General features: G+C 34.4%; 1 protein-coding gene across 2 annotated transcripts in view; it reads right to left on the reverse strand.

Annotated features, from left to right (window-relative positions):
- DPH6 (diphthamine biosynthesis 6) overlaps positions 1-25582 on the reverse strand; it is a 175702-nt gene that overhangs the window by 128837 nt on the left and 21283 nt on the right. The window contains exon 4 of one of the 2 annotated variants that reach the window (XM_032343221.1): positions 6100-9992. The exons of the other annotated variant lie outside the window; for it this stretch is intronic. Coding sequence (XP_032199112.1) covers positions 9807-9992 — 186 coding nt within the window. The 3' untranslated portion in view covers positions 6100-9806. Of the gene's footprint in view, positions 1-6099; positions 9993-25582 lie in introns of those variants that run through there. 2 annotated transcript variants of the gene reach the window in all.

Raw genomic sequence — 25582 nt, forward strand, 5'->3', positions numbered from 1 at the left:
ACTTACAAATGAACTTACTATTATTAAAGTACTATTGTTATTAGTTATTATACTAAGTCTACTAAATCCAAAATTGCACTGTGGTTTTGTTTTTAATGACATAATAAAAACAGCCAACATGAATAATATAAATTCATTTTTAAAAAAAGGAAGCATAAGGGGCGCCTGGGTGGCTCAGTGCGTTAAAGCCTCTGCCTTCAGCTCAGGTCATGATCCCAGGATCCTGAGATAGAGCCCTGCATTGAGCTCTCTGCTCAGCAGGGAATCTGCTTCCTCCTCTCTCTCTTTCTCTGCCTGCTTCTCTGACTACTTGTGATCTCTGTCAAAGAAATAAAAAAAAAATCTTTAAAAAAAAAAAAAAGAAGCATAAGAGATTTTCTATGGGATATTTAGTGAACATAAAGTAATGGCTTATACCTGCAATAATAATTTATAGAGTGTGAAATATGCCTAAAATGTTATGCTTGATATTAAATATATATACCCCAAATGATTAATCTATGATTAATCCAATAGTCTATCAGCATTTATTTAATGAAAAAATTAGAAATAATTTCTAAATACTGCCAAACTTAATGATGCCAATAGAAAATAAACCAGCTGATAGCCAGAGACTATAGTATGGCTAGTCAGAAAATAGAGCCTGTCAGAAAAAAATGAGTTATAATTAACATTATATCTGGAACTTAAAAAAAATAACATACATGTTACTATGTCTTTATCTGTGTTCATCCACTTGGCACATTATCAATATACAATATACTAAAACTCAGCCCACTTTGTAACTGATCTTTTGAATGTAATCCCATTAAAACACTGGAAAATGACTTCTCACAATATGGGGGGGTGGAAATCACCCTATGCCTTGCATTATGTGACTGAGCTGCCCTAACACATATCTCTTTGGTTTTGCTCCAAGAGTAAAACGCAGTCAAAGATGGGCAGAATGCTACTCCCAGCTTGTATTCACCACATGCCAGGAACTGTAAAAATAGAATTCCAAGTTGAGGTTTCAGATACATTAAACAAAGACTTAGAATTTCAAAATATAAATAATGCATGCATAAATAGTTATATTATTTATGGAAATCAAGTAGGCAATATGTATCAATGGTCTTAGAAATAATCATATACTTTGATCCATTAATTATACATCTAGAAATCTGTCCTAAGAAATTAGTATTTTTAAATGTAGACAATAATTGATGTGCCCACATCAAAGTGCTATAATTTATAGTAAAAATTAGACTCAACCTAATTTACAAAATTAGGGAATCATTAAGGAAATTATTATACAGCTACATGATAGAATATTAAGTAGTCATTAAATTATGTTCATAAAGAGGTTTTAATGGCATGAAAAAATGCTCCTGGTATTTTAAGTTAAAAGAAAGCAGTCCACAAAGTTATATACACAAATGATTATACACGTGTATGTGTGTATCTATGACAGTATGTTAAATATATATGTGTGGAAATATGTCAAAACATTAACTCTGAATGACTGAATTTTGAGTAAGATATTCATATTTTTTATACTCTCCTGCCTTTCCTTAATTTTAAAAACAGTTGTAAGTATCAAAGAATATTAAGGAGTAATTTAGATTAACAACAAAAAAAAAAAAAACCAAGGCATGAAGAACAAGGGTGAGAACGCTTCAAAGTTACAGCAAACCTATGCCGCTAAATAGAGAAAGTGTGTGTGTCAGCAAGAGGAGTACTAAGGACCTAGTCCTAGAGGAAAGAAGCTGCTGGACTACCTGAAAAGTGGAAGACAGATGAAAATCACTGATAGTTAAGTATAAAGACAAATGAAAGTAAAATAAAAGAATGCAGAAAAGTCAAATCTATTAGAATCTAATAAGTAGACAAAAAAGCAAAGGGGATATCATCAATGCCAGGGTTATTTTCACTATGCAAAAGCATCAAATAGTTATAGAAAGTAAAATATAACCATTTTAGGAGGATTATTCTAAATCTTTGATTAAATGTAAGAAATGGGTTACTATCAAATCGTAACAAAACACAGTTTATATATCCTCATTTTGTTTTCTACAAAGTTGATACCTACAAAGACTGCTTTTTTCTTTTCAGAGTTAAATACATCTTTAAACTGTGCAGATAATGAAATTACATACTCAAAAACATGTATAACCCACCAGCTACATTTTTTATAAAATAATATTTTAGCTAGTTTGTTAATTAAGTTAGTTGTAATTTACTATATCTTCCCTTAACCTTCCTTGGTTGTAAATGCTTCATAATCATTTCTATTTCAGACTGCTTGATGGATCTGCTGGTTCCAAATCAATAAAAACATGGGGTAAAGAGTAGCCACACAAAAGGCATTATATAAAACAGAATTCACTGAATGCAATGATTTTAACCACAAAGCAGAAAACATCAACATGTTTCTTCACAAACTAGATTAGTCTTATCTATTATATAGCATTGTTTTGTCTAAAATATACACAAGTAACAGTCTGAGAAGAAACTATGCATAATAGCATGAAGGAAAAATCAGGCTACTCAAAGATTAAGACAGAACTCCTGTGTAAGTATAAATGCTTAAAAACTCCATCTGAAACAAGAACCATTGATACTAACTTAAAATTGAAGTTTATAATATTATCTAGGCTTTGACAGAATCTAGTCTACGATGGCCCTAAGGAATGTCTGAAATAAATGTGAAGATGCTTCTTTAAGTAATGGTGGGGGGCAGTTACTGGCTTTCCAAAACAACTAATTTAAAATAAGAAAGTAAATACTGTCTAATTAATGATCTCAGGATACACTGAGTTGAAAGTTTGATTTATCCATTCGTCTGTTGAAGGGCATTTTGGTTCTTTCCACAGTTTGGCTTTTGTGGAGATTGCTGCTATGAAACGTTGGGGTACACATGGCCCTTCTTTTCACTACATCTATATCTTTGGGGTAAATACCCAGTAGGTGACTAACATAACACAATTTCTAAAAGTCTGATTTACTTTTAGTATCAAATCACACTTCACACTTTGGTGGTGTTAGCACGAAAAAACTATGTTAATATGTAATGATCTGCTCTCTACTGGAGAGGACCGGGACAGGGAAGAAACCCGGAGCCTGTTAACACTGAATTGGCTAAGAATAAATGATAAATTATTTCAAGGTATTAATCAAAAGTATAAGCTAAATCAAGAATCAAAAGTATAATTCTTAAACAGACCCAGATAGGGCAATCCTGAGCCTTAAATACCATAGGATTCTTAGACAAACTCAGCAACAATGGCCAGACAAGGAAGGGTGAATGCCAAGTTATGGAACAAAGAGGTACAATGCAAGGTATATGGAATATTTTTCAAAGAGCAAAGAATGAACCACAAATAATAATCATGATGAATAACAGCAGTAACCTTCTCCCTCCTTGAGACAGGCGCAGTGCCTTAATCATCTACATCTCCAGCAATTAGAAAAATGCCTTCAACAAACCAAGAGAAAAAAATGTATATTAACATTCTACAACTCATACAGCATGTGTAAACATTATGAATAATGGTTATATAGTGTATGACTTTTTATCTTTGCACTTCTAGATTTTGTCAATTTATTGAAGTTCAAAGAAAAAAGCATATAGGATAAAATCATCTGACAAAGTTCCTCCTCATACTGTTTTCTTATATAAACTTTTCAAATTGTTGGTGATGTGTCCGTTTTCTGCCCACAAGGCTTTCCCATTAAGAAGTTTTTAGTAGATAGGACCTTGGAAGACCCTATAGAAAAACTGAACTGTGGAAAATATTCAATTAATTCCAGTTGGTATCCAGCTAAAGCAAAGTCCAAAACAAACATATTAAAATGCACAAAATTTGACATGATATTTGCCAATGTGAAAGCAACTGATACATGAAAGACCAAGAGGAAAGACAACTAAAGACAAAATAAGGAGCAGGATAATTTCTACCATACTATTCCTGAATTCACAGAACCAGATCAACAGAGCAACCATGACAGATAAAAATATCTTATTAAACTAGTTAAGTATGAGCAATGCTCCACTGCTCCCATGACGTAAGAAAAATATTTTATCTAGTGACTTGGTATAATATTATTGATAATATAACCAACAGTATTAACATTAGTTAAGATTATTATTATTATGTAATAGTTAACATTTATTGAGGCTTCCTTTATGATCTATTTTACATGGATTATCCCATTAAATGCTCATGACAATCCTATGATGTAGGTACTATCGTTAGCCACAACTTTATAAATGTGGAAGTCACCATGTATAGAAGTTAACTAAACCAAGGTCATATAGCTAGCATGGGGTAGAGCCTAGAACAGACATGTCTGACTCCAGAATCCCCACTTATCTCTTGTAGCCAAAAAATCAAAAAGCAAAAAACCATGTCTTATTACACACAATATTGATTTCCTTAAATATACATAATTATAAAGGTATCATTGGACGTCATTAAAATAAAAGATGAAAATATACAGTGTAACAGGGGTTCTCAACCTTTTTGGTCTCCAGACACTGATACATGCAATATATTATCCCTTCTTATAAACCAGTGATGGAGTTGAGGAGGAAATACCATCCAGTTGTCTGTCCCACTCTGAGAATTCCACAGTATGCAAACCTCTATCTTTATGTGTAAGCAATGCTACTTATGGCTCTACCCAAATCTTGCTTGTGGCTCAAAAAGATTAATAAATAAAATGTATATTCAAATATTTTGCCATGATTCTCTCATGCAAGACTCATGTTAAAATAGTAATTACATACTTCAGTATTAACTCATAAAAAAGAAAGCTGAATTAAGGAAAATAAGAAAATGTTACTTTTTCTTGGGTTTAAGCTGTTTCATTCAGCAGCAAGATCTCATCTCATATTCTACCACCTTGAAGAAATTTAAAGGATTTCTTTGGAGGACTGCTATAAAATTATCATTGACATTTTAATTAAAAAAAGAAATGTATGTTGAATAAACAGGACATTTCCCCTAACAGTCTGCAGTAGCTGCTCCATTGCTTCTTTGTACAGTCTTGGTAAATTATGCAGGCTCTCACTAGACAGAGCAGCTGTATTTCACTGTCTTCAGTAATGTAATCTACATTTATCATTATTTTAATTAAGCAGATTCTTAATTTGGTACTTTCACTGCAAAGAAAAATAGCTTATTCATTTTTTTTTTTGGTAGACAGCATCTTGTCAGTCTTATAAGCCAGAATTTAATTTTAAACACGATTCTTACTGCAACTAGTCACTATTTTTTTTTTAACTACCATATTTGGTTTATTAAAAGCTTGTTCAGTCTCATTCTATCAGTTTAAAACATTGGTTCCTTCTTTATGTTTTTAAAAAAAGGGTACTTTCATAGTTCCCAATTTAACCCAAGTAATATACTAAAAACAGTATGATTTATTATAATATTAAACTCAGGATTCAAAATTAATATGAAGCACAAATAAGAACTTTACAAGAAAAATAATGCTTTACTCAATGTTTAGAAAATTCAATTCACAAGTTCTTTGTGCAAGATTATTTTTATCATCAGGTCACTTGAAGTGTCTGAATCTTTAGCTAAATCCATCATTGAGGAATGCAACAGCTTTTAATCATCTTGAAGACAACTTCTGAATATTTTTTATTCATTTCCCATTATTATTTGTAGTCACAACATGTTGATTTCTAAAAAATAAATTGGTGAATTACACTTGAAATGTGCTTGCTTAGAAACAAGTACTCTAATAGTACAATGCCACACTAAATTGCGCATTTTAATACATATGTTATCTCAAATCTTCTACATCAATAAGGCCTGACATTAAAAAAATTCTGTATTTAGCATATGTTAATTGAGCATCTTTTATGTGCCAGGTAAAGAATTAGCTGCTCTGAATTCAAACCAAAGAAGAACAAAGCCTTTACACAAAAGAGAGAAAGAACATATATGTACACACACATATGTGTATATGGTAAACTGGTTTTTAAACTTTGTTCCTTCAAAGAGAACTTCAGGCCCCCATCTCCACTTCAACCAGAAAAGCTCCAATTTCATCTATTTTTATGTCTTTTTTGGTAACTGGGTTGAGAAAGCAAAATCCACTTACCTAGAAACTATGAAGAAGGGCTCTAGACTACTACTGAGAACACAGGCAAATGAAAAGTATCCTGTTTTCTCAGATACATTAAGGGAGGAAAAAAAATGAAAGACTCTTTTCTCAAGTTTCATTTATTATCTGTTTTCACATGTTGCCAAATATTGGTTTGTGGGTAAATTTCCACTAAAGTTTATAAACATGGCTTATAAGAAGTTTGGGGATAAAGTCTGTAAAGAATTGAAAGTTAATGTGCACCTCATTTTATCAGTCCACATTACCAAGGAATGCCATGTTAGCTTTCAGATTCACATAAATCATCGGGAGTAAAATTTTTGAAAAATCTAAAGTACATTAAATGTGTTCTAGGTTTTTATTAAAACTTCCTTGTATAAAAACAAAGCCATTTACCTTCACGTTGTGATTTTTGGAACAAAGTAACCATTTGGGCACTTATAATAACTTGGCCAATAAATATACATTATATCTAATTCCTCACAAAAACCTCAAAGATAAGCTATTTTTACTCCCATTTTGCAGATAAGAAAGCAAGCTCAGAGATTTAGAAATGTGTTCACCATTACGTAGTGACTACCCATGGAGAAGCTAGGATTTGCCCCATGCTCTTTTTACTAAAACACTTTCAGAAGCAAAATAAACTTTGCCCGTGGAATATTTTTACTTCTAATCGCACAGCTAAATATGAGCCTGCTTATATTATCATCTAATAACTTCACATAAAGTTGTGTTTACAATGAAAAATTTAGCTATCAATATATATAATCAAATAGGTAACCCATAAAGAAAGGAAGGCAAATCTAAAATTTAAATCAATGCTAATGAATGACAAATACTTTAGACATTGTGTAACTCCTTTGGTTTGAATTTAAATAATGTCCTGTATAAAGCCTGGGTTGTCCAATTCAGGAACAAGTAAAAGTTAAGTTCTAGGCAGCCCACTTAGGCTCTAATTAAATAGAAGAAATGAGGACAAAGGAACTAAATTATTTTTTAAAATACTCCTATTGGAACTCAACTTCAAAAAGATATTTCATAAAGAGACAGTACAGCTTGTAAGATTCCTTCTATCTCAAATTACTCTGATGAATGTCTGATAAAACTTGAGATTTACCACTGGGTAACAACAAGAGGTAGCCAATAATTCTAAATGAAAACTCAGAATGGTCCTTTGTTCCCTTTGTTTAAAGTAAAGCCGCTAGTGAAAAACAAGAATGTCTACTTAGGAAAAAGGACTCTCTTGTCTGAGAAAAAATTAAATTTAAATATCCTGCTTCCTACCTGAATATTCTAAATCATCTACATGTATCTACTGTTCCCTAAAAGACTACAGAGGGCACTGTTGCATCAGCTTTGAAGCTTTACAATAGAAGCCTAGAAAAACTGTCTATAACATATAATTTCTTAAAGGGTCAAAAGCCTGGAAATCTACCAAGCTTAATATAAGGGATAAAACCAAAATGTACGTTTTTTTAAAATAGGCTGGACTTCAATGGGGGAAAAAAATTAACAAAAACAACTGTCAAATTGAGAACACTGCACCACACACATTTTGCATTTCCTTTTGTAGTGCTTTCATGAGAAAGGTAACTAATCATAGCACCTCCTTATCCAATGGAAACAGGAGCCCACTGCAGAATCCTTTTTACAATCAATAGGAAAATGAATGTGGCACCTCATGCAATCCTTCCATAATTCTATCAACAGAAAGAATGCAGTCTGTTTGCATACTTTTTGTCTAAAAGGCCAATTCCATTTGTCCCCTCTTTGGGTAAAATGACAGCTACAGATCAATCACTCTTACAGGAGAGTAAACACACTGCAAGAAAAAAAAAAAAGGATCAAAACTGAAATCTTCACCGTTTCTAAACGTAATTTTGTTACACACATAGGAACGCAAACTCAAAGCAAAATAGAAAAAGCAGGTTTTTCCTCATAGACATGCATTTCGTGCTATTGTGTAAAAGTACTGGGATACAAAATTATAATTAGATATGAGTAACATTCAATTGAACTTCTATACATTTTCTGTTCTCTCACATCATTCCTGTTACAATTCTTTGAAACTAAATTCAATCAAGTATAGTGCCAAAGGTTTTTTTTAATACATGTTTGCAAAGTATTACAATAAGACTTGTATATAAAATATAAAGCTTTTTATTACACTACCACCTAATGTTTTCCACTTCTTATTCACCAATTTAGATTTCTGATACTACAAACAATACAAAAATGAAAGAAAAGTTATTTTATTTTTGTAATTTAAAAATAATGTCTTTAATAGCTTAACTTCTGTAAAAACACTAACATTAGCTGTAAGACCATGACCACGCAGGCAACTAGAGATAACATGTAAAATGAGAAAGGAGAATACTCCATTAATGCGTATCAGATCACATCACCACATCACATATTAGATAAATCAACATTAATACAGGTGCCATCATAAAACTAAGGCCTCTAATAAAGAATCCCTGATTCCCTAGAAAAACAGTATACAACTCATTTTGTTACTCTCAAACTCCAGAGAGATTAGCACCTTCTCTGAAATCAAAGTGTAGAACTGTGAAAGTGTTAAAAATTCTTCAATAATATGTCAACCTACTCATAAATCAAAAAAAGGGGAAGGGCCTTCAGATGGTATGTAGATTTCATTTTATGACAAAAGCCTCAGTTTAACAAGTTATTTTCAGCCAATAAAAGTCAAAAGTAAAGATTGTTAAAGTGGGCAGCACTGATTCTAAGGCTTTAACTTACTAAGCTAACCAAAATGCTACTTGAGTATTGCTCCCTTAAATTATTAATTTACGAGTTTTGCTTAGTCTCCTCCTGAGGCAAGGTGGTTTGTAGGTATACTGAATGCATATAAATAAACAGAAAGCTTTTATAATAGTCTAATAACACACCAAACATAATAAAACAACCCTTTTTAATGAACACTGAATGCACAATCCTATAAACCAAGTTTATATAAATGGGCTATATAGATAATTTAAAGAAACTTGTAAGATCCTCTAGGAAGTAAACGCACAAATTCAGAAAAATTAAACATAAGCCTATTGATTTTCACTGATATGATAAAAGCTTTCAACAAAATCAAAATGCCACTATGCCTATGAAGAGTATGTCACATGCAGTTTTGGAGAAATATAAGAGAAAACGTCATAAACTGTTAGAAAATTTGCAATATTGCTTTTCATCTATCTTAAGTGTGACTGCAAAAAAGAAAATCAGGTAATGTCTTTAATATTCACTGTATTTAACTAGCTGTTTTAGTTTACTATTGTAGACAGGAATGCAGCATATTAAAATCAATTTTAGTTAGCTCTAATTTATGCAAAGCTTGATTATGAGCAATAGCTGCTAAAAGGATGCAGCATTGTTGATTCATATACAAGCATTTTACTTAACTACATTGGATAATAGCAGTGCTCCTAAAGGAGTATAAAAAGCAAAGTGATTAGCAGTCATTACTGTTAATTAGTGCTCACATTACATTCCTTGGGATGAATCTTCTTTAAGTTGAATACATGGGAAGTTTATTTTTTTAAAGAACTGCCAAACCTTGCCTAGGTAAGTACTGGAATAAACAGTCAACTATCAGTAAACGGACTAAAAAACAGGGACAGATCAGCATCCAATTAGTATGTCTAAGTTTTTAAACAGGAAGAAGGTTGAGGGGAATGAGTAAAACTGGAAACTCATACTTCACATTCTGCAATCTCACTGATAAAAGGAGGAAATGTGTGTTTATCAAACTTGCTGTGAGTGCACAGTTCATGTGGAGTCCTGTAAACAATTGCCTGACTGCCCACTTCCAAATGCATGTGAAAATCTTGGAGATTCGGAGCATCATATTCAGCAGACGAGGTCACTCTAGTGATGCCCTGGAAATGGGAAATTAGGAAAACGTGGCAATCAGAAGTTTAGGGCTGACCAGAAAAAGCCCTCAGGCTGGTTTACCATCTTTCACCACCAGTCAGGCTTTCTGCTTATTCAGTATTAACATGACAGGGCTAAGAGTGAATGAAAAGAACTCCACACACCTAACTGGGACATTGCCTTTCTCATTTAGAAAATGATAGGCATTTGTCATGGGAAAAACAAAACAAAACAAAAGACAACTAAAAAACTCAAACACAGCTTTTAAGAATAACCTCTGAAAGAAAAACAGGCTCCTCAAGAATCTTCAGCAAAGAACCTAGAGAATGGCGACATCCTGTTGATTCTCAGGTTTCCTCTCCTTCTACACCATTCTGTGCATTTTAAAATGGAGGCCAAATTTTGGACAAAGAAGCTTCAAATACAATGTATGATCATTAGAGGGAAAACATTTAAAAATTCAAATGTGCAAAAGCTATACAAACATTCTTATTACTTCATATATATGTGGACCTAAAATAGGTCCTTCGATTATTTTTCTATGTATATATTCTACAAATAACTTTTATGAAAATATAATCATAACCATTCAGGGTATTTGCTAATCTATTCACTTCTCTTAATAACATACACAGATGTACTTCTGCAACTTCATTTTTGATGCTATATATTTTACACCATGATTCAGTTTGCCAGCCACTTCTAAATCTTTGAATACATCTTTATATCCTTAGAATAAATTTTCCAAAGGGGAAATACTTGGTAAAGAGAGTCTATTTTTTGTATCTGATGAGATCTGCCAAATTACGTCAGAAAGGCTGAACCAATATATAGGGCTGCTGGCAGCACATAGGATACCCATTGCTTCAAAACCAATATTATTTCTTAATGCTGCCAAAGTGATAGCCACATTTTTTAGTTAGTGAGGTTGCACATTTTTTGGCTATTTGGATTTCTTTCTCTATGAACTGCCTGTTCATATCCTTGGCCCATTTCTCTATTCAGAGGCCAGCTTGTAAAAATTTAAAAAAAAAAAAAAAATAGAAATTCTTTTCAAATGCTATATTAGAGGATCCCCAAAAAGAGATTAGTTAAAGAGGTAGATGGTAATTATATAGACATTCAAAGACCCTTTTAAGTTGGGTAACTTCATGAGACTCTTTTACCACATATCATATTATAGAAGGAGACATCCCAACCTACCCCCCCCAAAAAAAGAAAAATTAAAAACTGACCTGGTGTAAATATTATCTCATTGAAGCTCCCTTTATTTTCTATAAGTGGAAAATCTATTATATTAGTCTATTAATCTGGAACTAATAGTACTGTTCTGTTGTTATCTCTTTTTCTTAAATTTTCTGTTATTCCAGGGAACAGTTTGCACATAAAAAAAATGCAAATTATCTTATTAGCTGTTTTTTTTTTTAAAAGATTTTTATTTATTCATTTGACAGACAGAGATCACAAGTAGGCAGAGAGAGAAGCAGAGGAAGCAGGCTCCCTGCTGAGCAGAGAGCCCCATGCGGGCCTCAATCCCAGGACCCTGGGATCATGACCTTAGCTGAAGGCAGAGGCCTTAACCCACTAAGCCACCTAGGCGCCCCTATTATTAGCTATTTTGGTAAGTCATGGAAACAGACTATAACTATAGATGATGGACAGGTTCCTCAAGCTATTACCCTGGATCAAGGATTTAATTAAAATATGTCATTCTTGGGGTGCCTGGGTAGCTCAGTTGGTTAAGCCTCTGCCTTCAGCTCAGGTCATGATCTCAGATTCCTGGGATCGAGCCCTGAATCGTGTTCTCTGCTCAGCAGGGAGTCTGCTTCCCCCTCCCCTCTGCCTGTCTCTCTGTCTACTTGTGATCTGTCTGTCAAATAAATAAATAAAATCTATTTTTTAAAAAGTGTCATTCTTGAAATAAAGTACTAAGCATAAGAAAAAAATGAAAAATGCCCTCTCCCCCGCAGGTGAGCTCAATTAGGACCTTTTCTCACAGAACCAAGGAACTGACAAAGTAGCCAAATATACTAATTCCTACTTCATCTTCAGAAACAGGTTTAAATTAAAATGTAATTTCAAGCTATAGATCATGTCTTTTCTTTTTCAAACAAACCATAGATTAAAATAGCTGTTACCTAGAACAGTGCTTCTCAAGCTGTGTTAAAGACAAGGTTTTTTCTTTTAATTTCCAAAACTTTGAAGGCAAAAATATCTATAAAATACAATTGAAATGAATTACAAAAAAAAAGAAAATTTAAAAAGATATAAAATATAAAGCCATTTTTTTTAGACTCAATAGATATAAAATTACTCTCAAATAACTACAAAAGTTTCCAAATGCTTATTTTCCATTTCTATAAATAGCTGACCTTGTACCAATAACAATTATTTCATGGATTAGTACCAGCCCCTAGACCACACTTTGAGTAGCAACAATTTAAAAGAATTCTGAGAGTTCTGAAATGAGATGAGATCAAGCACAGAGAAATTACTTTGATCCTTGACTCAGTAACGTCACTCCTCCTTATCTAACCACATGTCCACCCCTCTGTCTCACTATTAATTCACACAAATGCCTGATTGGTTTATAAATATGCACTATATATGCACTATTTTATGATAATATCTGCATGATAACATGTCATAGTGCTAGGAGGCAAAATACAGTGATTAAAAATACATATTCTACTAGTTTCTAGCTGTGTAATCTTGGGCAATTTACTTAACCACTCTGTATTTTAGTTTACTGGTCACAAAACAGAGAAAATAAACCAGAGTTGATAAAGATAAATTAGAATATAATGTATAAAATGTATAACAGTGTCTGGCAGATAGTGCTGCACAAACAACATCAATTAAGTTATAATGCAGAAATAACTGAAAAAAATCACGTCTCTGGGCTTCTAACAATTAATATAAAAAGAAAACTAGAATGAGCTGCATGATTTAGTTTTCACACAGTAAAACTGTCCAACAGTTATAGTAAGACAAAATATTTAAGACCAAGTCACACAAGAAATTCCACCCCTGAAGTGTCATAAATTTGAAAGTGTGATATGATAAAAATCTGGGTAAAAATACCTGAGTAGTTTTGTCTGTTAGTGTCCAACTCTTGATTTCTGCTCAAGTCCTGATCTCAGAGTCTGAGATCGAACCCTGTGGTGTGCTCCATGCTCAGTGGGGAATCTGCTTGAGATTCCTTCTCTCAGTCCCTTGCCCCTATGCGCATGTGTGTACACACTCTCTCAAATAAATAAATCAATCTTAAAAAAAAAAAGATAGGGGACGCCTGGGTGGCTCAGTTGGTTAAGCAGCTGCCTTCGGCTCAGGTCATGATCCCAGCGTTCTAGGATGGAGTCCCACATCGGGCTCCTTGCTCAGCAGGAAGCATGCTTCTCCCTCTGCCTCTGCCTGCCATTCTGTCTGCCTGTGCTCGCTCTCTCTCCCTCTCTCTGACAAATAAATAAAATCTTAAAAAAAAAAAAAAAAGATATGATAAAAATCCTCAATAGCATCCTTAGAGCAAATATACCACAAAAATTTTGAGCATCTCATATGGACAAGGCCTCATGGTGAGCACTGCAGAGTATCCAAAACCAAAAAACACAAAGTTCTTGCCTTTAAGAGGTTTAAGCTAACAATGAAGATATACTATATATGCAAATAATTATATAAAAGAAGGCATAATGTAATAACTTCCCTCAAAAGTCATTAAACACAACAGAAATTCAAAAAATGAAAGCTATACTTCAGGAAATCTCCTTTTGTATCTCTATTCTCCTTCAACACAAAACCCAAGGGTCTATTATGAGCCAGCCAGACCATGTACAGGTCCCCAAGTCTAGTGTTCCTTCTCTGGTCCCCATCACTTCCTACCTGAAATTTTAAGATACCACTTTGCACTCTATTTCCTTTGAAATCTTCTTAAGAGATGCATGTCATCCTCATCTGCTCTCTGGTGCTACCTCCATTCTACTGTCTTCCTCACTCCTTGTAAGACCTAGATGGCCTCACAGCACCTACCAACACCTTTGAGCACCAGGCTCAAAGGATAACTGATTCCTGAGTTGAGAAATCATAAATACCCCTGGGCTACAAGGCTTTCTGAAATTTATGGTTAAAACAGTAGTTACCAGACTTTTGAAGAGAAGAGACCAATGTGAGACTGTAATAAAAATCTGGACCTCTGGCCAGAAAAATTTATATATACAAAAAATTTACACAAAACTTCAGAGTTCAAAAACACCTCTCTCCTTGTCTTATAATATTACATTATCTTGCACTGAATTCCATTAGACTGCTTTTTATTAGTTTTCTATGACCAAAACTAGGTTATATGAACACTCAAAGTCAGTAGAACTTTGGTGAGGGTTAAAAAAAGTCACCAAATGACTATGAGATCAGTAAAAATTACTAAAAAATATGATTTGTGAAAAACTCAAAAGGGAGACTGTGAATTATTTATCAAGTGACAATGATTCTCTCTACCTTCCCTCACTTCCAGGAAGATTACTATGTAGGATTAGATTACTATATATATCTATATATAGATATATATACTATATATATCTACTACATAGATTACTATGTAATTTCACCTTCCAGTGAAATTACTATGTAGGAAAGAATTCATAAGGAAACTGGTCTTAAAATAGACCTTGGGTCATTTCAATGGCTCTGGAACCAATCCTATAGTAGAGAGCAAAGAAACCTATATGAGAAAGGTTAACAAATGTCTGATAAATAATTTCTGTCTTTCTGATTCTCAACATATTTTTACAGAAATCTATTAAGGAAAAATATTAGCTGGATTTTGTCAGGGTTAGATGGGCTTAGCTTTGTTTACCAAGTTTAATTTAACAACTGCTTGTTGAACACCCAATGTGTGTAACTATACAAAATAACCATATGACCCAGTACTGTAGATGTTAGGAATAACTGTGATATAATTCCCCTGGCATTGAGAGGTAAGAGCTTTCACATACAGGATTGCACACAATGGCCCTTTTCTATTGCCACTGGACATCTCTTAATTTCTCATATTCTCTTTCAGAAGTTTAATTTCTCTAAAGTCAGTTCATGTAACTTTCAAATGGAAGTTCTTGCTTGAGGCTTTTTACAAATGAGTTAATAGAAAATACACCGCTTAGATTTTAAAGATAAGCACAGAATTTTAAAAGAACATGCCAAAATAAGTTTTGATGGAAAGAAAGCATCTATAAGTAAAAACCTTTGTCATCTTCTGGTTCAATTCCTTATCTTCTTTTGAAACAACCCATACATCAGTTTATTGACCTTGGTAACTAGATAAAAAACATCAACTCCATATGTCCTCAGAAGGTTCAATTATCTGAATGTATGAGTCTGAAAAAGACTCAAGGGGGCCAAAAATTAAAGGCAACAAATGTAGAAAGATAAATTCAATCTAATATTAAAGAAAAATTTGCCCACATTAAAACCTCTTTCACAACTTGAACGATTACCATTCTTTTTCTTCTCTGTATTAACTTACTAATAAAGTTGAGAGGAATTACACTCATCTCAATGCTAACTTGCAGCTACTACTTAATATTAATTAAGTATTAATGCACTAATGGAACTTTGTATGTAATGGAAAAAAAAAAAAAACCCCAAAACAAGCAAACCTGACTTTATTGAGTTTCACTGGATTATTTTGGAAGCAAAGGAATAAAGAAGAAAGACTACCTGGCACTAACATGAAATTGACAGGGTACAAAAATAACAACAACAACAACAACAACAAAATTAATTTATACAGCATCTTTCTTCCTAGAAACCTAAAGAGACTCTCGTATATTTTCACCTTATTCTCAAAACAGATAAATTTTTTAAAAAAGATATATCCATAGTTTACAGATGCAATAAATGAATTCCAGAGGAGTACAGTTAAACACAATGCCTGTATAGTTCAACAGTTGTATAAAGTACCATAAAAAATAAAAAGTGATGGGACGCCTGGGTGGCTCAGTTGGTTAAGCAGCTGCCTTCGGCTCAGGTCATGATCCCAGCGTCCTGGGATCGAGTCCCACATCAGGCTCCTTGCTCCGCAGGGAGCCTGCTTCTCCCTCTGACTCTGCCTGCCACTCTGTCTGCCTGTGCTCGCTCTCGCTCGCTCTCTCTCTGACAAATAAATAAATAAAATATTAAAAAAAATAAATAAATAAAAATAAAAAGTGAAATAGAATCCCTGCTCCTCAAGGTACTTAAGATCTTTAAACAAAACCCACAAGATAAAAAACAAAACAAAACAAAACCTAGTAGCTCTGTATATCAAGACAGATTAAGTACTATAAGAGAAATACAATGTTATATGAAGGTTCCAGAGAGGAAGTTATTACATGCAGTAGGGGCATTTGAAGGAAAATATCAAAAGGAGATGCCATGTGAAAGAAGCAACTGGAGAGGAAAGGTTACTTCTGACTATAACACAGCACTATGCAAGAAAGACATGGACTGTGGCAGTGGGGGGCAGGCGGGATGAATTCTGACATAGTCTAGTATAGATGGAAAGTAGGTACTATGTAGTGGAATACTGGGAAAAGATGAAACATAAGTGGAAGCCGTACTACAGAGCACCTCACAGATCAATGGTAAGCAATGAAGATTTTTGATGAAGAGAGGAATGTGACTGCATCTATGCTTTTTAGTAAGACTAATCTGGCAGGAGTTTGAAGGATAAATTATAGAGTGAGAGGAAAACCATAAGTGGAATATAAGGGGTCAATTAATTTACAGGCCTGAATCCAGGTTCAATCTGACATGATGCCCAAAAGCCTATAGAACCTATTAAGACTTTATATTTTGTAAATAAGTGCAACTAAATCAAACTAAAAAAACTTCTGCAGAGCTAGAAAAGCAATCAACAAAATGAAAAGACAAGCTATAGAATAAGACACTTGCAAATCATATATCTAATAAAAGGTTTATACTTAAAATACATAAAAAATGCATACAATTCACTGGCAAACAAAACAAAACAGTAAAAAAACTACAAAAACCCCCACAAATAAATGGGCAGTGGAATAGAATAAGTATCTTTTCAAATAAGGCATCCAAATGGCCAGCAGGTATACAAAAAGGTGCTCAACATCATTAATCATCAGAGATATGCAAATCAAAACCACAATGAGATATCACGTCACATCTGTTATAATGGCTATCATCAAAAAGACAACAGATAGCAAGTGCTGGTGAGGGTATGGAGAGAAGGGAATACTTGGGCACTGTTGGTAGGAATGTAAATTGGTACAGTTGCTATGGAAAAACAGTATGGAGGTTTTTGAAAAAAACTAAAACCATATGACCAGCAAGCCCACTTCCGGGTATATATCAAAGGAAATGAAAACAGGATCTCAAAGAAATAATCTGTAGCTCCATTGTTCATTGCTTCACTATTCCCAACAGCCAAGATATGGAAACAACCTAACCTTAATCAACAGATAAATGCTAAATAACGTGTGGTATGTATATACCTCATTATACTAAGTGAAAAAAGTCAGCCAAAGACACATGTGGAAACAAAAAAATTCCAAACCCAGAGAAACAGAGTAGAGTGGTGGTCACCAAGGGCTGGGGAGTGGGGTCAATGGGAAGATGTTGATCAAAGGGTACAAATTTCCAGTTATAAGATTAACAAGTTCTGGGGATCTAATGTACAGCATAGTGGTTATAATTAATAATAGTGTATTATATACTTGAAAGTTGCTAAAAACATAGATCTTCAATGTTCTCACTACAAAAAAGAAATGGTAATTAAGTGATAGAATGGGGGTATTAGCTAATGCTAGGGTGATAATCATTTTGCAATTTATAAATATATCAGTCAAAGCACTGTACACCTTGAATTTATATAATACTATATGTCAATTATATCATAAAACTAAAAAGACTATATTTTGCTTGTAAATACCAGTAATTTACTGGCTTACCAGTAATTACCGGTAATTTACTGGTAAAAATAAGTAAACTTTTCAATGCAATTACTATGATAACTTAAATCTCACCTAAATGCATTGTTATGTTAAACTCATTAATACCATACATTTTGCTTCCTTCTGAATTCACACTAGGTGATTTTATTTTGAGTTGAGAAATAAGGATAACATATTTTAGTTGATATGTACTACATATAACAACATGAAAAAAATTAAATGTTCAATTAAAAGGACCATCAGACCAATATTTACTTATTTAAGTTTTTTTATTTTAATCACTGGGTGCTCATCACAACAAGCACATTCCTCATTCTCCATCAACTATCTCATCCATCTCCCCACCCCTTATCCCCTCCCTCTAGTAACCATCAATTTGTTCTCTATAATTAAGAGTCTCCTTCTTGGTTTCGCTCTCTCTCTTTTTCCCTTTGTTCCTTTGTTTTGTTTCTTAAATTCTACCTATAAGTGAAATCATACGGTATTTGTCTTTCTCCGATTTTGCTTAGCATTACACTCTCTAGCTCTATCCGTGTTTTTACAAATGGCAGGATGTCATTTTTTTTTCATGGCTGAATAATATTTGTATGTGTTTGTGTTTGTGTATAGCTACATCACCTCTTCTTTATCCATTCATCAATCAATGGAGACTTGGGTTGCTTCTATAACTTAGCTATTGTAAACAATGCTGCTATAAATGTGGTGGTGCATGTATTTTTTGAGTTCGTGTTTTTGTATTCTTTGGGTAAATATCCAGTAGTGCAATTGCTGGATCATACGGTAGTTCTATTTTTAATTTTTTGAGGAACCTCTACATTGTTTTCCAGAGTGGGGATACCAGCTTGCATTCCCAACAACAGGGCAGAGGGTTCTTTTTATCTCCACATCCTTGCCAACACCTGTTGTATGACTAACATTTATTAAGAATTAATCTTGATTAAATGAACCCAGCTTGATATGAAGCATCTTCTATATCATCCTATACCAGCTTAAAAAGATGACAAAGATAGGGCACTATAAAATTTAGTAACATAATATTTGTAATATACAGCTATTGTAATTCACTCAGATTATCAACACTGCCCAGTGATATCTGAATGAATTAGCCATGGAACTGTTAGTTTACTAAGTGTTTTATATAGACTCCCTGTCACTTTTTATATAAATACCATCTTTTTATTTAAGCCACCATCAAGCCCTCTCAATTCACCTCTGCAATGTCCTCTCTCTTTCCCACTGCTACTCCTCTAGTTTAAGTCCTCAGAACCTTTCAGCTAGCCTCATATCTCAGTTTTCAATCTGAACCCCTCATCTCCAGAATTCCACTTCATCAATCCATTTCTTACAGCATTATAGTGGTTCAACTTAATGACAAGTTCCCTTCAACTGTACAATTCTGTCATTCCTTTTGTAAAGTCCTTCAGGATAGTGGCTTTCAAATTTGTTTAACCTTAACAATTTGTTTAACAGACTAGAATATACCTAATGTACATGCATACACACACATGGATGTACATTTCACAAAATATAATTAACCTTACTATGTACAATGCACTTTGATACTTTCTATTTTATTCTGGTCTCTTTCATTTAAAGGGAAAAACGGTGTGACACATTAAACTGAGTTTGGAAAATACCACCTTAGGGGCTTTCTATTGCCTAAATAATACTTGGCCTAAAATTTAAGACGCTATTTTTTTGCTTCAATCAACCTTTGCAGACTGGTTTTCTACTACCCCTTAAACTCTGATCTCTAGCCACACTGAACTTCTTGCTATTTCCCTAATATATCTCATGATTTTCTGCTTCCATGACTTTGGCTAAGCTCTGCCCCTAATTTGCAACATTCTTTTAGGCATTCACCCATGCTGCCTTTGTCAAAATCCAAACAACTTTCAAGGATATCAAATGTACTTTCCCCCATAAGGCCCTCCAAATGCCCCAACATAAGATTTTTTTCTCCTCAGAATCCTCACAGCCGGGGTACCTGGGTAGCTCAGTGGGTTAAAGCCTCTGCCTTTGGCTTGGGTGATGATCCCAGGGTTCTGGGATCGAGCCCCACATCGGGCTCTCTGCTCAGCAGGGAGCCTGCTTCCTCCTGTCTCTCTCTCTGCCTGCCTCTCTGCCTACTTGCGATCTCTGTCTATCAAATAAATGGGTAAAATCTTTCAAAAAAAAAAAAAGAATCCTCACAGCCTTTTAAATTGCATTCTCCAATGGCAACTCTACCTTGTAGTAGTTTCTTTATGTACAGGTCTTATCTCCTCAAGCTCTGTGAACGCTGAGACTGTCTCATACATCACTCTACATTACTGGTACATTATAAGCATCCAATTAATGTTTGCAGAATAAAAGACATAAAAGGGTCTATAAATTGTAGTAGTATCAAGTTAAAGTTAAAAGAAAAAGTCAAGGGGCACCTGGGTGGCTCAGTGGGTTAGAGCCTTTGCCTTCGGCTCAGGTCATGATCCCAGGGTCCTGGGATCGAGCCCCACATCAGGCTCTCTGCTCATCAAGGAGCCTGCTTCCCTTCCTCTCTCTCTGCCTGCCTTTCTACCTACTTGTTATCTCTGTCTGTCAAATAAATAAATTAAATCTTTAAAAAAAAAAAAAAAAAAAGGAAAAGTCAAGGTCAATTAATACACCTTTTTAATTCACTCAATTTTTTCTCACATATGCATGTCACAGAAAAGGCCTCTATTGAATTATCTCTTACCAATAATACTCATTTTTAAAACTCTAAATATTTATTGATTTTATCTTTGCTTTTTATGGTTACTGTATGATTTAAGAACTACAAATCTGCTGAATGAAGATGTTCCCAATTTAAAAGGGAAAGTCATGGGGCTCCTGGGTGGCTCAGTTGGTCAAGCATCTGACTCTTGATTTCAGTTCAGGTCATGATCTCAGGGTCATGAGATTGAGCCCCACATGGGATTCTCTTTTTCCCTCTGCGTTCCCTACCCATGGTTGTGTGTGTGTATGCTCCATCTCTTTAAAAAAAAAAAAAAAGGAAAGTAGATGTAAAAATATCAGTTTAAGATCTAACATATTGTTGTGTGACTATCAATAAAGTCCTGTGCTGCAAAAAAAATATTAAGGATAACAATAAATGAATAAAGTAATTTATTATTTCTAAAAACTATTTTATTTGTCAGATAGAGAAAGAGAGAGAGAGAGAAAGCAGATAAGCAGCGGTGGCAGAGGGAGAGGGAGAAGCAGGCTTCCCGCTGAGCAGGGAGCTGGATGTGGGGCTGGATCCCAGGATCCTAGGATCATGACCTGAGCCGAAGGCAGACACTTAACTGACTGAGCCACCACTGCACCCCATGAATAAAGTAATTTATATTTGTAAATTTGGATTTTTTTTTAAGATTTTATTTGTTTATTTGACACAGAGAGAGATCACAAGTAGGCAGAGAGGCAGGCAGAGAGAGAGGAGGAAGCAGGCTCCCTGCCAAGCAGAGCGCCTGATGTGGGGCTCGATCCCAGGACCCTGGGATCATGACTTGAGCGGAAGGCAGAGGCTTAACCCACTGAGCCCCCCAGGCGCCCTTGTATTTGTAAGTTTTGATAATACGTTCTCAGTAATTTAATAGAGAATATGACAAAGACAAGGTAAACTACAGATCCAGAGATGAAGTAAAAGACTATAAGGCAGAAACAAGCATCTAGTGTCTTAGACAACACAACTCCAAACTGGACAACTACAGAAAGTTTCTAACCAAATAAAGTAAAATAGTCAGGAAAAAAGACAAAAAGTCAATAGGACACAAACAACAGAGTCTTAAAAGATAAGTCAAATATACCCAACATACTTTAAAATATGTAGAGTATATGTTAAGATAGAAATTATAGTTCACAGAAGAGAAGAATACAGGCACATAAAAGTCAACTAGTGAATTTATAGAGAGGCACTGAATCAGGCAAAAAATAAAGAGTATACATGTGCATGTTTAATACACACACACTATCAGTGATACCAAGTAGAGAAAGTTCAAGGTTGAGGAGAAAGAATAATTATTTTGCTACAATGAGGGAGTCACATTTTCTAGACTTTAGGGGGAGTCTACAGATGAAGACTCTAGATCTGTGATAAGTTTACAAACTATAATAACTGACAAGCATAAGCCAGTATTTTATTTCCAGACAGAGCATCCATCATGAGCTTTCTATGTATGCTTGACTTTATTGTCTGAAGGGCCGGCAAAACACAGCCTCAATAAAATCACACCTGGGAGTCAAAATGACACTTGTCTGTGCTAATTGCAACTCTTCTGTTTGGGGTCCAGAACTGACACTAACAAAACATTTCTTGTGCCAAGGGACCAGGTTTAATGTCCAAAATCTTGGGAACTGACAGGGCTTAAGGCAAGCTGTGCAATGCTGAAGAGCCAGGAGCAATCTGTATAGGGCTATGTGCCTGTTTAATTAGCAGTATGTTTGGGTCCTCCCTGAAAATCTTAAGGCCCTCTTATAAGTTTCTCACACCCTAAACCCTTTGGATTTGCTTTAAGCCACCCAACCATATAAGGCTTTTTTCACCAAGATCCAAAGCAGAAAGAAATCCGCAGAGCAATTTTCCACCATAATAAGCATGTTTTCTAACATGCAGATACCAAAAACAATTTGAAAAAGTGTCTGCTTGGCATTTTTATAGAATATTCTGCAGCTGGAAATTATTCCTGGTACACTTAGTGGTTACGCTGCCAAATCTGATAGGATATCTTATTTTGCAAAGTTTCATTATGATGTCTATTCCAAGTGTAAAAACAAAAGCAAATAAGCAATCCTACCAATGTCCTGAGAAAGAGTACAGGTATGGAAAGTGGACAAGTAAAAGACAGGAAATAGATAAATTAGAGCCAATCTCACAGAAAGGTATGAGGTGAGAAGAGGTTCTTCAGAACAGAGATAAGAGTATAGAAAAGCATAGGCAAAGATTCAGACATGAAAAGCAATCTCCTGGAAACATAATCAGTTCATAACTTGAACCCAGAAATTTGTGTGGGGATGACAGGATCAGACAGATGCAAGGGTCTCTTCTTAGAGTCTTTTTATGTCAGGATAATGTATTTGTAGTTTGTCTTAATAATGGGTTATTTAGGGCGCCTGGGTGGCTCAGTGGGTTAAGCTGCTCCCTTCGGCTCGGGTCATGATCTCAGGGTCCTGGGATTGAGGCCCGCATTGGGCTCTCTGCTCAGCGGGGAGCCTGCTTCCCTCTCTCTCTCTGCCTGCCTCTCTGTCTACTTGTGATCTCTCTCTGTCAAATAAATAAAAAAAAATCTTAAAAAAAAAAAAAAAGAATGGAATCAACAGAAAATAAAGTAAAGAAATGGAAATGGGGAAAAAAGACTTTGATTTTGTTCTCTGTTGTCTGTATCTAGTTTTCCTGAAGCCAAATTTATCTTTAGGTTATTGTCAATAAATTTCTCCTTTTCTTAAAGGAACACCTGTGCACTGTTGGTGGGAATGCAAACTGGTACAGCCACCAGCGAAAAACAGTATGGAGGTTCCTGAAAAAGTTATAAATAGAACTACCATATGATCCAATAATTTCACTACTGGATATTTACCCAAAGAATATAAAAACACTAATTTGAAAAGATATACGCACCCCTATGTTTACTGCAGCATTATTAACAATAGTGAAATTATGGAAGCAGCTCAAGTGTCCACTGATAGATGAATGGATAAAGCAAAGGTGGTATATATAGTCCATGGAATATTATTCAGCCATAAAAAAGAATAAAGTCTTGCCATTTGCAATAACATGGGTGGATCTAGAGAATATAATGCTAAGTGAAGTAAATCAGTCAGAGAAAGACAAATACTGTACGATTTCACTCACATCTGGAATTTAAGAAACAAAACAAATGAATAAAGCACAAAAGAGACAAACCAAGAAGGAGACTCTTAACTATAGAGAGCAAGTTCCCCTGTGGTTACCACAGGGGAGGTGACTCTGGGGGATAGGTGAAATAGATGAAGGAGATTAAGAGTATATTCATCATGAGAGCACTGGGTAGTGACAGAATTGCTGTATCACTATATTGTACACCTGAAACTAATAAAGCACTGTATGTTAACTACACTGGAATTAAAATTTTAAAAATTAACATGGAAGAAAACAAATAATACTCAAAAAGTAAATAAGTAAAATTCTCTTTTTCTTTAAAACTGCTTGAATATGACTTTCTACTTCCTGTAATCAAAATAAATCTAACCAATACAAAGAGTAAAGTGGCAACCACGATGTTTTCAAAAATATTAAGTTAAAATCTAGTTTTTAAAAATCAGTCAGTTATTTATAAACCTTTCTATCAACAGCAAACTTTCTATTTAAAAAAACAAAGACAGGGGCACCTCAGTGACTCAGACGGTTGGGCATCTGCTTTTGGCTCAGGTCATGATCTCCAGGTCCTGGGATCAAGCCGGTATCCAGCTCCCTGCTCAGCTGGGAGTCTGCTGCTGCTCTCTCTTCTTTTGCCCCTCCCCCTGCTCATGTTCTATCTCTCCATATCTCTCTGTCTCAAATGAATAAATAAAATCTTAAAAAAATAAAATAAAAAAATTTTAAAAGACAACTACTCATTTATTTTTGTATTCAAATTACAATGAAAGTGTCAATTAAGCAATTTAAGAACATAGATAGCAAGATAAAATGCCTAATGAGAAAAAGAATATGAGAGGAAAAATGTAGCAAGGATTAGAAGAGGAAGACTGAAAGTGAATATTCGACTTTGGGAAGAATATTAAGTGCATTCCATTAGAAAGAAATTAACACAGATTTCTGGATGAAGAGAGTTGATTAAAATGAAAACAAAGGTATAACCTCTAGAAAACAAAGAGAATGTGGGGCAGGCAGGGGTAGACATCAATGGCAAAAGGATTTCCATAAATTTCATGAGTCAGCTGATCAAGAAGAAACAATGACTGATAAATCAGCATAAGAAGCTGTAACCCACTATTTGCATTGAAGAGAAGAAAGTCAAGGAAGAAAACAAACTAGGCTGCATTATCCTGAACTCCAAACATAACAAGTGTGAGATGTGGGGCTGAAAAACTCTAAAATCAAAAATGTTCAGTCATCTTTGCTCTTGCCTTATTTTTAGATACTAGATATGAATAAATAACCAAAACAGTTGAGAAAAGACTATGACATGAAAGAGAAAAAATAAGAGAAAAGAACCCTAAAGAAAACATTAATATTTTAGGAAGCAAAAGACAGTGTTTAAAATTAATTTGTATTTTAAGAGGGATATAAGGATATTACATCTACAGAAAGAGAAACTAGCTATTATAAAAATGAAATAATCAATAAACAAGTAAAGTTACTGAATACCAAAAATATGCCTGCTAAGAAAATAGGGAATTTTAAAAATAATCTTATATAATGTACCACAAAACAACATAAGTGTAGGAAATAATGTGAGAAAAGATAAGAGACATGAAGATTCAATCTAGGATGTCTAATATCTGATCAGTGAGAATACCAGAAAAAGAGAACAGGGAGAATCAGGAGGGCAAATTATCAAACAAATAAAAGAAGAGGATTTCACAGAGCCATCCTCAAACTGCAATCCTATTGGCTCTGCTATTTTTTGTGTCAGATTTGACATCAGGTTTTTATCCATCCA

The sequence above is a fragment of the Mustela erminea genome, chromosome 5 (genome assembly GCF_009829155.1).
Source record: "Mustela erminea isolate mMusErm1 chromosome 5, mMusErm1.Pri, whole genome shotgun sequence".
In the NCBI taxonomy this organism is placed as follows: Eukaryota; Metazoa; Chordata; class Mammalia; order Carnivora; family Mustelidae; genus Mustela; species Mustela erminea.